Source organism: Halictus rubicundus, chromosome 3 (assembly GCF_050948215.1).
Source record: "Halictus rubicundus isolate RS-2024b chromosome 3, iyHalRubi1_principal, whole genome shotgun sequence".
Classification (NCBI taxonomy): Eukaryota; Metazoa; Arthropoda; class Insecta; order Hymenoptera; family Halictidae; genus Halictus; species Halictus rubicundus.
Genome location: NC_135151.1, coordinates 2,354,235 through 2,366,729, shown reverse-complemented (window position 1 = coordinate 2,366,729; position 12,495 = coordinate 2,354,235). Strand labels below are relative to the sequence as shown.

The window sequence follows — 12,495 nt, the reverse complement described above, 5'->3', positions numbered from 1 at the left end:
TACACCAGCATCAAAATATTCATTCGAATTACAGCTTGAACACATTTCAGCCGAGTAGCGCGGGCTATAATCGTAAATAAATATGCAGTTTTATGTAATGCGTGCTCACGGGAGCATAAATACGGCAACATATGGAATATTTTGTGACTACGGATGGTGAGTGGAATAAAGTAAGCGAGCATAACTTCGGAATACGCGGTGCCACTCGTTCTTAATGGGTTTCTACGCGCAAGATGCCCCTCGGTTTCTTTCGAGGTAGCGAACCGGCGATCAAAGAGGCGCGCAGTGTCTTCATTCATATTCCTAATTAGCGAGCGGAGGAGCACTGGTCCAACAGGATCGGCGTGGCTTCGTGGTTCGCGTGTGCGCGAAAATCGCGTTTAATGCGTGGCGTCTGCGAGAGGCGAACAGCCGCGACATGCAAATCGCGGGCAATTTGCATTCCCGGCCGGGCGATGAGTACTTCGGGAATAACATCGTGTTTAACCAACCGATCCCAGTTCAGTTCAGTTACCTCCGCCGACACACAACAGCGGGATCGAAATACTACGAAAACGATCCTCCAAACTCCAACAACTCATTCGCCGTTTATTTTTTCACACCTTGAAAATCGATTTCGATCGCTTCGCAGAATACCCAAAACCGCAACGCGAAACTTTCTTTACCAATTTATGCCTCTGCAACTTAACCCTTTAATCCTTTGTAATATTATGTGGTGTCAGACTCGAACAGAATTTACTACATTTGAATATTCTTCGTTTCTTTTAAATCGAAATCAAATTCTACTCCACCGCTACCAATATTTAAGCATTAACTGCGACTAACACATTTACACTAAACCTGACTTAACATTTTTCCTGCCGGAAGCCTATTAACTCCTTGTACTATAACATCCGGTCAGGCCCGTGATGAAGATTTTCAACAGGTTCTTCTAAATAGGTATGTTACTAATGTGGTATCACGTATAATTAGTTATTTATTTAAGGAACCGAAAGAAATAAACTTAAGTATACAATAGATGCGCGCTTAGCTACTAACTGTTAATCTAAACTACGCGATGGCAACTATACAACTAAAACCCTCAACTTCCTACAACTTACTCTACAACTTTCGGACACGACTCTCAGACAACGACTACTGCCACGACTCACTCATCCCTCATCTCGCAAGACTCGGTTCATCCCCACGCTCGCCCCTTCCGGAGTTTTCACCATGCCCAAATATGGGCATGAACATCGTCAATGGGCCGAAGGCCCATCGTCGCTCGCAATCTAACGCTGGTCACTGTCGCTTTCCCTTTTTATGGCCTTTTTCCGGCCTTCGCTGCATGCCTGTTCTAAAGTGTTTCTAAAGTCTACACCTAAAGTCTATATCCTAAAACTATGTACCGGGTGCCCGCATATTCCCGATACCACACTCGGCCGTCCTGACATCACATCTGACCTCAGATGTTCTCGCGATCACTGTTGTCACTACTCTCACTGACACTATCAGTTTCTTCGCCGCTGGTCCACAACTTCATGTGATCGGCCGCTGTAGATGTTGCTAGTGGTCCTTCATGTTCTCCAACTTTCTCGACCATGTACCGATCGCCACGTAAAACAGCAGTTACACGGTACGGTCCCAAGAATTTTGGGCAGAACTTTAGTCCTGGTCCGCCTTGAGTCCTTCTGATTGCCACTAGGTCTTCCTCGCTGTACGTTGTTGCTTTCTTGCGTTTCTTGTTAAAATCCTTCCTATTTTGCGCCTGCGTTCGAGAAATATTCTCCCTCGCTACTGCTCGCAACTGATTCCGTTCCTCTTCAAACATCATGATCCATTCTTCTTCGATCATCTGGCGGATTTGTGGATTCTCACGCATTTTCATATGTGTTCCAAACAACAACTGAAACGGCGTAGCCTTCGTACTTCTACTCGGTGTAGCATTCAAATATTTTTGTGCTACGTTAAGGTGTCTATACCATTGCTCGGGGTTTGGTGCAGATAATTTTGTTAGCAGAGGTATTAGCGAACGGTTCACCCTCTCAATTTGACCATTAGCCCGCGGGATTCCCGTTGTTATTAATACATGCTGTATGTTCTCGTCTTGACAGTAGCCTTCAAACACTGCGGAGGTGAAAGCTGTTCCCCGGTCGGAAATAATTCTCCTCGGATTTCCGAAGTTAACGGATTGGTTTTTGAGACGGGTGACTACTTCTGCCGAGCTTGTGGACTTTGTAGCATACAACCAAACAAATTTGGAGAACGCGTCAACAACTGCAAAAATATGTTTGTAGCTTTTCTTCGTCGAAGCTAGCGGTCCGAGATGATCGACATGGTAGGTGTCGAAAGGGACCTCCCCTTTGTCGATGGTGTGCAACATGCCTTCTGGTTTCCCATGTTTTCTCTCCGCGAGAATACAGTTGACGCAATTACGCACTATTTTTTCTACTATATGGCGCATTCCTTTAAACCAATAGTCCCTTCTTACGAGAGCTTCTGTTTTTGTTACGCCAAAGTGACCGCGCTCGTGCGCTTGTCGAACGATTTGAATACGCATCGATCTTGGTACAACTACTAGTAGTATATCACCGGCTTCTTTGTATAACAGCTCATTTCTTAATCTGTACCCCTCTGCTTCGTGGCGCCCAATGTCGTCTCGGAGTTGTCGTAATTCATCGTCTTGTACCTGCGCGCGTTTCAGCCTTGCAATAATGCCTCTTGCGTCCTCTTCTATCGCCATTACCGCAGGTAACGGATGTCGGCTCAGGGCATCGACGTGCCGCATGCTACTACCTGACCTATGTTCGACTTGGTAATCAAACTCTTCTAAAAGAAGGGCCCACCTCGCCACCCGTACACAAAGGTCCTTCTTCCTCATTGTGAGCGCAAATGCTTGACAGTCCGTTATGATTTTAAACGCTACCCCTAATAAATAAACTCGAAATTTTTTCAACGCCTTAATTATTGCTAACACTTCGAGCTCGTAGCTCGCATACTTTTCTTCCGCCACCGAAGTTTTCCCGCTCGCGAAATATATTGGATGAAACGCTCCGTCCACACTATCGCGCTGCAATAAAATAGCGCCATACCCCATACTACACGCGTCCGTATGTAATTGTGTCTCTGCACCTACATTATATAATCGCAACACTGGTTTATTACTTAACGCTACTTTCAACTTTTGAAACGCTTCACGTTCGCTGGACTCAAACTTGAAACCGACATCTTTTCGTAACAAATTCGTTAAAGGTCTCGCAATTATCGAATAATTATATATAAACTTCCTAAAATATCCCGTTAGGCCTAGAAAACTTTGAACATCCTTTACCGACCGTGGTTCCGAGAATTTCGTGACCGCTTTGGATTTGTATTCTGACGGCTGTATACTTCCACCTTCGACAATATGACCTAAATATTCTATTCTAGTTTGCAAGAAACGACATTTCTCCCAGTTTATCAACAACCCATATGCGGCGGCAATCTGTAAAACTAATTCGATCCTTTTGATCCCTTGTGAGAAATCAATGGATGGCACAATCAAATCATCCATATATGTTAATACGACTTTCTCAGCTATTAGGTCTTTGAACACTGCATTTATAAACTTTTGAAATACGGCTGGGGAATTGCATAAACCAAAAGGAACTTTTAAAAATTCGTAATGCCCGGTTGGAACGATAAACGCTGTATACTTTATGCTACTTTCTTCTATTGGGACATGGAAAAATCCGTTTCGAAGGTCCAACGTACTAAATATTTTTGCGTCCTGCAACAAATCCAACTGGTCCTCGATGAGCGGCAGCGGGTACCGATCTTTTACGACTTTTCTATTCAGTTGCCTATAATCTACGCAAATTCTAGTGGCACCGTTCTTTTTCCTAACTAACACAATCGGACTCGCATAATCTGACTCAGACGCTCTTACAATACCGTTCTTCATCCATTCCGCAATTTGTTTATCTACTTCTACTTTGTCCTGGGGTGATAGTCTCCTCGGTCTTTGATAGACTGGAACACTGTCCTGGAGAATTAAATTCATCTTAACATTAACTTCGCGCATTTTATGCGGTTCATAATTATTTATTAAATTCTCTATTTTTTGTCTATGATCGGCACCCGTGATATAAGATAAATCTACTCTATTGCATTCCATTTCTATGTCAATCTTTAAAACTTCTGAAGCTTCGTCATGCCGACTACTTTCAACTTTATGGATAGAAATGTCCCCCTCTCTCATGCAAACTTCAACGCTGTTCAAAAAATCTGTGCCGATAATCAGTGGATGCTGAGTTAGTGTGTCAGAGACTACATGTATTGTCATGGAATAAAGTTCATGGTCTATTTTTACGTTTGCTACGAATTCTCCAAGAGTGTAATTGCAGTCTACTCCAACACCACGGAATTTAACAACTCTATCTCCTAATTTAGGTGCACCGACCATAACGTACTGATCCGCTCGCATTAAAGTTAAATCACTACCGGTATCTATCAAAGCAGCCAACTTACAATTGGAAATTTCCACCTCCTTGCAGCGCTTTGGTTGTAAATCTCGCGACGTACTATACGCACTCTTCGGCGACTCGGCTGTTCCACTGCAGCGTGGAGCGATGTGTCCGTACTGTCCGCACTTGAAACATTTGAATCCTTTGTTTTTTCCAGGACACCCTGCACTTAAATGATTCTTGTCACCGCACAGAAAACACCGCCGCACAGCTTCTTGTGTCGTGTTGCTCCGCCCGCTGGTCTTCTGCTGCCTTTCATCGCTTCGTCTGCTTTTCACCTTTGCGTTCTCCTTCATCGTTTCGTACAGTTGAAACTTTTCTTTCAACTCCCGAACATTCCTAGCGCCGTACAGAATCGTCTTATTCACCTCCTCATCTTGAACACCGTCGATGATGTATTTTATCACGGCCACGTATTCTATAGCAGCTTGCTTGGCAATATCGAACATTTTGTAAACGTACTCCTGATACGTTTCGGTTGCCCTTTTGCTTCGACGAGACAACTCCTTGTGGATCTTATACGCGTCCACCATTCTTCCAAACTCTTCAATCAAGGCTCTCCTCATTGAATACCAACTACTGCTACATTTCTCATAGTTTATGAACAGTTTCGCCGAACCACGCAGCAGTCGTTTCGCATAAATTATTCGTTGCACATCGGCCCAATCGCACAATTTGGCCATGTCTTCGAACTCTTGGATCCACTGGCGAACGTCCACCTGGTCGTCACCGCTAAACGTGCTCAGAGCCTCCTCAACATCTCTAAACGTTAAGAGATGTGTACGGTTATTCCCAGCTCTACTACGAGGCTGGACAACACTTTCCGCTTCGCTTTCCTCTTCTTCTTCTTCCGCATCGTCCTCTCCGTGTTGTATTTCGAACCTTATAGCGGCTCTCAATCGTTCTTGCAACTCCGCCTTATTCCCGCTACTCTTCAGCTTCCGTTGCTTCAATTCCTGCCTTAGCTCCGCCAACTTCATTGCGTCAATGCGCATCAACTTTATATTGCCGGCAAGATTGTTAGCTTCGACTATGGTGTCGTCTGGACCTGGTTCCCCAGTGTTCATTTTGAGGTTTAATGCGACTTTCACAACACAACCGCGCAACAGCTATTTTCCACCGAGTCTTTCTCAATCAATCCCGGACGAGCCCCCAAATTATGCGTGTGGTATCACGTATAATTAGTTATTTATTTAAGGAACCGAAAGAAATAAACTTAAGTATACAATAGATGCGCGCTTAGCTACTAACTGTTAATCTAAACTACGCGATGGCAACTATACAACTAAAACCCTCAACTTCCTACAACTTACTCTACAACTTTCGGACACGACTCTCAGACAACGACTACTGCCACGACTCACTCATCCCTCATCTCGCAAGACTCGGTTCATCCCCACGCTCGCCCCTTCCGGAGTTTTCACCATGCCCAAATATGGGCATGAACATCGTCAATGGGCCGAAGGCCCATCGTCGCTCGCAATCTAACGCTGGTCACTGTCGCTTTCCCTTTTTATGGCCTTTTTCCGGCCTTCGCTGCATGCCTGTTCTAAAGTGTTTCTAAAGTCTACACCTAAAGTCTATATCCTAAAACTATGTACCGGGTGCCCGCATATTCCCGATACCACACTAATTTCCTGTATACCGAAATAAAATTCTATTTGGTTGTCGATATACACATAGTCATTGGAGAATACATAGATATAGAACAAATATAAACTACATTCTTTGTCTAGAAAATTATACAAAATTATACACGCCAAAGAAGTTCCAATCACTGTAACCGTAAAATAACTTGTAGTGCAAGGGGTTAATAGGATATTCAATAATTGTGCTGTAAAAATTTTCTTCTACATTATAATCCCAAACGAACATGACGTTAATAGGGGTGACTTGTTGATTCACAATTGAGATTGCATAGACTTTTAAAAATTATGAAACAATCGCAGGGGCGGTGATGTGTTAACATTAAACGTATCCAGCATTAAACGTGACTGGCACTGTCGCCTTAAGAATGGCAAGACTTAATTTGTTTAGATATTCTGCTTAAACAAAATATAGAGATCTTTATAGTCTCACGTGGGTTTCTAGTAGGTTTAGCGTTAAGGAAAATTTAAATTTATAGTCAGCACGAATTTTCCTGTTCTTCGAGGAAACGATTAGACGTTACAAAAATATTCTGATCACCGTGTCTATGAAACACATCGTACAACAAGGTGTTAAGAAATCGGATGACGCAGAAGACTAATGTCTAGCGCGGATGCTTTTCCAGCAGAAAGAATCAGAATAATGTTCTGAGAAGAATAATTTACCTTTCTACGTGTTCGTAGACGTCCGTGACAGTGCTGAAGGTGCCCATTAAGCAGCGTGGCGCTGACCGCGGGTCGATCGCTACGATTTGACTAAATCTTTCGAAGAGGCTCCGATTCAACGACGTCCGTCGGCGTTAAAATCGAAAAACGAAACCGCCGACAGCGATCGCCGAAAGAAAAAAAGTGAATGAAACCCAGGCAACGTTCTTCTCTCCGTTGCGCCCCGTGTTTCCCCATCGGAGGCACGATAACGCGGAAGGCAAATAAAACCGATGGGACTGGCCAGCAACTAATGGAAAGACGAAACCGAAGCGAGTTTGTCGCGTTCGAGTCGATATTTCTCGCCCGACATACCTGGGAATCGAGTCTCTTTCTACTGGTCAGCATTCTCGACTTTGTTCACCTGTCCTTTCACTCCGCAACGAACCTAACTATCGTTTGCAAAAATCGAACGGTGCTCGCGTGGGAACTGTATTTTACTCCGAATGCACGCCAACTGCGGGACTCGAACGAATTAACTGGAATCGTCTGGCCCTGGTATCGGCGTGAATTGTCCCGTTGTCGTATAGCATTGGCTCGGGGCATTTTATGCGAAAAGACCACTCGAAAAAATGGAACAAGAACATGCTACTTCTGATAGTTTACGAAGAAAGAAGTACCACGCTCGCTCAAGGATACTAGGCAAAGAGCAGCAAAGTCACGCCCACTTGGAGCACTCTATACAAGTAGAACAATTACGCTGTTCCCCACCAGAACACTCTACGAATACAAGATAATTCAACTACGCTGTCTGGACAGTATAAACATAGAATATCAAAATGATGTCCCATGCACTGTTTGCAAAAACGGAGCAACGGAACCACGCTCACTCAAAACATTCTATACAAAGTGCAATGGAGCTACACCCGTTCAGGTACACTCTACAATCTTATGACAGCAAGACCACCTATGTTGCGGCGCTTTACGTTGAAAGAGCAACAAAGCCACGCCCCTCGGACGACTTTGTACAGAGAGCAAGGTAACCACGCTAGCACAAGATCACTCTACACGAGTAGAGACAGCATTTCCCATTAGAGTATTCTACAAAGAGAACGGAATTAAACCATGCGCTTAGGGCGCTTTAGCAACAAGGCGCAATGGCGCCACGCCTCTTAATGCATTTTGTAAGGGAAGAGCAATGAAATCACGCCCTTAGGACACTCTACGATACGGAGCAATGAAACCACGCCTCTCAAGGCACTTTATAAGGCAAGAGCCACGAAACCACGCCCACCAGGGCACTCTACACTAAAAGATACCAAGATAGAGACTCTTCCACATTTATTATCGTTGATTCCTTTAGCATCTTGATCTAGTAATTACGCTCACAAAATTTTTAAAGTATTAGGCTAATAAAAGTAGTATCAACACGAGTCAAAAGATGCTCAAACACTGCACGTCGATGCTCATCCGAGGCACCTAATGAGATCTGTGACCGGTCGGTGAGTGTTTCGCGAGTATGTGCTCTAACGTGATCACCCAAGGGAGGGTGAGGAAACGTGGGTACATACGGAAATATTTGGGTAAATATTTTATCAAAGGTTTCGAAGGCAGAGATTGCAGCTTCAACTACAACCAACACACACACGCACGCACACACACACACACACACACACACACACACACACACACACACACACACACACACACACACACACGCGCACACACACACACACACACACACACACACACACACACACACACACCGTGCTAATGATACAGCTGTACGGTGGTGTTGCGTGTCGCGGGTTCGAAGGCAACGATCAAGAGGCTGACTTTTACGTTGCTCCGGCAGCTCGCGCTGTAACTTCAAGTGGTTTCTACGCGGAGCAAAGGTTTTCCGCAAGGATCTACGAAAGCGAAGGCGATGGTTGCGGGAACGGGGTTCGCGTGACGCTGAGACACATGTGCGATATTCAGAGCGTCAAATAGATGTGTTCAAAATTGTTAATACAGTGAATTCTTGATATATGTCAACAATACGGGTCTTGTCAGCGTCGTGTATCGTCCAGGAGATATACCCGAACCGTGTTACGTTTACACTCTTCGTCGTCCGAGGCCGCGTCGAGCTTCGCGGCCCCTGACGGGGTATACTCTGCGGTAGTGGGCATAATTCCGCGACGTTTATCATCCAGGCCTTGGCGACATATATAGAGAAATCACTGTACACGTGTAATTATGCATTCTACACTCCGTGTACACTAATATATAGATCCGATGGAAGTATTCCAGATCGGAGGAAATGAGTAAAAGTAGTATAGTAGTAGTAGTAGTAGTATTGAGTAAAAGTTCAAAGGGCTGCAAGTGGAAAGGATTAGTTATATTACTAGTGTTAACCGTTGAAAGAGAATTCCGGGAGTAAACTAGAAATAGACTCACCTCCGTCTTCTTTGGAGGGACTCGTCGGCGTCCCCTTCTGGGGGTCGGCGAAAATGGGGAACACGAGTACCAATAGGAACAAAACGGTCCAGGTGAGCGAACCGCACGGGCTCGCCCACGAAAACGGTCTCTCAGTCCGCGAGTTCCACCGCACGTCGCTCGAGCCGCAGCTACTGGGCGAGGACACCGAGACCGAAGAAGAAGAAGAAGAACACGACGTCGAAGAAGACGAAGAAGAGGGGTACAATGAGGAGGAGGAGGAGGAGGAGGAGGAGGAGGAGGAGGAGGAAGATGAGGAGGAGGAGGAGGACGATGAAGACAGCTTCGAGGCGTAAAAGGAAGAGGACGACGATTCGGCTGGCTGGAACCTGTCTCGCTCGAACGTCCTGGTTAAAGTCATGGCGTGATCGGCGTCGCGGCGCCTGGTCCTATCGGGCAACGGGTCGCAGCGTCCACGAAGACGCTCGCAGAGGTCGCAGCCGCTGGCAGTCCGTTCGCTGCGAGCCGAGAGGAGCGTCGTCGCAGATGAGGAGGCGGACGACGAAGTACAAGAGGAGGAGGGCAAGTTTGCCGGGTGACCCTCAGGACAATGGCAGTGGCAGGTGGCGATGTCGACGACAGCCGTGCTGCTAGCGATCCCCCAGCGACCGTCCATCGTCGGGATCCTCGAATCCTCCTCGGACATCTTGCTGCCGGGCCTGCGCGTGCACCACGCCGACTGCATCCTTCCTCGGGGACGAGGGATAACCCCGCGGCGCTCTCGTCAGGACGATAGCCGCGTCTTGCTGACACGTTACTCCACCCCCGACCACGCTGACAACTCGCGGAACCCTCGCTAGGATTCCTCTGCGATCGCGCTCTAGCCCCGAGTCTCTAGCCCCGCAACAGGGACTCCGCCGACTCTAGACTCATCTCGCCAGCGACGTCCTCTTTCGATGTACCTTCGCGCGTTGCACCGATTCACTCGTAAGACTCTCTTATAACTCTCCGATCGCTTGCGAGGGATTCATCTGTAGGCTCATCTTGATAGCGACTGCCTCTTCAGGGGGGGGACGTTGAATATGTCCTCTGCTTCACTGAATCGCTCCTAGGACTTCTAGAACTCTCTAGAAACCTTCATCGACTCTAGGCTCATCTTGACAGCGAATTCTCTTCGCTGGTTCACTTCCGGGGAATTGCTAAGACGCGGAGCTTCCTATGACCCATCTAGGTAGCGACGTCCTTTCCACTGGTTCACTTTCTATAAAGAGCTTCCTATGAAGACTGTAGACTGATCTTGACAGCAAGTCTTTGTAGTTCCACTGTTTCACTGGAGTCGCGGAGAACCTCGGAATCACCGGCGAGATCGAGCGTCGCGGATGATCAGAGGCATGGCTGATCTCGCGTTTGTTCCCGCGTGCCACTGCGCCGCGAAGTGACGAAAAGCGACTCGAGCGAGATATTCACTCTGTTAGGCTGTAAAGACAATGCCCCGGTGGGTCGGTGGGTCAAACGACGCCATCGAGCGGCTCGCTCGCTAACACTCGCTAGCTCTTGCTAGCTGCCTACTGCCCTCGCGATCACCGACGGCGATCGATCCACTCGCGCTGAATATTAAATCCTGCCGGTCTCGCGGTCCGTGCAGTTTCTTCTTCCTCTCCTCCTCCTTCTTCTCGTTACGGTCATGCCACGTCGCGCGATTCACCGCCGCGATACACAGCCTCCTCTCTTCCACGTCCCTTTTATGTCTTCCACGTCCTCGTACACCCCTCCCGAGGATTTTCGATTCGCTGACTCCCGCGATACCGCTGCCTAGCTTCTATCGGCTTTCCCCTCGCGTTCTCCCGCTTTTCCTTGGCTCTGTCTCCCTTCTGCGCCAGAAACTAGCGAGGTTTCGTCGGGAACTCCTTATCCTGCAATCAGAAAACCACGGTGAATGATCCGTCAGCTGTGGAAATGCTTTCTTGTCCGTAGACGGCAGCAGACACTTTTATTCAACACCGAACGATCCCAGAGATTTTCATAATCTTGAAATTGTCACTTTCGTTTGAAATCTTCAATTCAATATTTTTCTAATGGTTAGAACAAAGAATATTTATTATTAGCGGGTTTTTGTGAATTTATAAAGAGATTGCCTGAGTTTTTTCATGTAATGTCATTAACCGGGCTCAAGCGATAGGGGTCAACGCGCGGTAAACAGACAAGAGTGATGTTCGAAAACAGTTGAATTGACTTTTATAATGAAAGTCGTGCAAAGTTTAACCCTGTAGTAGTCGCGCGCGGACTCCCGCTCAGCATTCCAATATTTTTGTCTATAATTCGAGTGTTTTTACGCGCAGCGGCACGCCCACCTAATACCTTCCTGTTTGGGTCCGAGTTACCCGAAGTCCGACGAACAAAACAATCAGTGATCATTTGGACGTGCTAGAGGACGTTATCAAAATACTCATTCTGCGTACTGTCAGTCGCGGTGTCCAGTAGGCGCGAGTACTGCAGGGTTAAGGGGGCCGGCAGGCATTTGGCCTTGACTCTCACGCTATGTTACGCTGTGCCTCTTTCCTAGACATTTTACGTCTTAAATAAGTAAGTAATCAATTAAAAATGCATACCACCGTGTTTGTACATGTCTTTGCTACGTCTGTATAGAGCCTTTTTTTTTCGATACGAACACTAAATCTCTCGAAATTTAGTACTTCTATAAGGCGTTTCACTTTTATATGTTTTGTGCTTGGTAGGTTCAGTATTAAAGACCTTGACATTATAAATAATTATACCGTGGTTCCATTCTAAATACACGTGTTGGTTTACACAGCAAAAAGCTTAAGAAAGACCGCTTTGTAACCTACGTCGTATCAACTGTGGATTCCAGGAAAATTTCAATTGAAGATCCGTGCGATGCGCGTGCAAGTAGAAACGGTGAGCAATGCACAGACACGCCGCCCGAGTCTCGTCAGCTACACGCGCGATCTCAAAAGCGTTACTTTAACATTAACCCGTGTAGTATTATAATAACTTCTTGTTATTCTCAAATAGTACCGACAAATGTTTGTTAAACGTAACATTCTTTCGATAATTGAACTCCAACGTTGAAGTCCGCAATAAGTAGTCTTGCTCTGTAGAGAAAAACAGAGATGAGAAGACACGAAAAGAGAAAATAATGTTCGCATAATGTTGTTTTCGTTCGCAGAGGATTAATTCTCGCTCGGAGAAATATTTTCTACAAGCGTCGAAAACAAAGTGTGAGCATCGTTTATTTACTGCCAGAGATTTTTTCCGCAAAATCGCGGTGCGGCTATGGTAGT

The 12,495-nt window shown here is 46.1% G+C and overlaps 2 protein-coding genes across 2 annotated transcripts in view; one reads left to right on the top strand and one right to left on the bottom strand.

Annotated features, from left to right (window-relative positions):
- Tdg (Thymine DNA glycosylase) overlaps window positions 1-12,495 on the top strand; it is a 614,020-nt gene that overhangs the window by 106,731 nt on the left and 494,794 nt on the right. The gene's annotated exons all lie outside the window — the stretch shown is intronic.
- Window positions 9,126-12,495, bottom strand: part of LOC143353024 (uncharacterized) — a 35,306-nt gene continuing 31,936 nt past the window's right edge. Inside the window, exons 2-3 of the mRNA XM_076786119.1 lie at window positions 9,215-11,106; window positions 9,126-9,133 (exon numbers count right to left, since the gene is read on the bottom strand). Of these exons, the coding sequence (XP_076642234.1) occupies window positions 9,126-9,133; window positions 9,215-9,938 (732 nt within the window). The 5' untranslated portion in view covers window positions 9,939-11,106. The remainder of the gene's footprint in view (window positions 9,134-9,214; window positions 11,107-12,495) is intronic.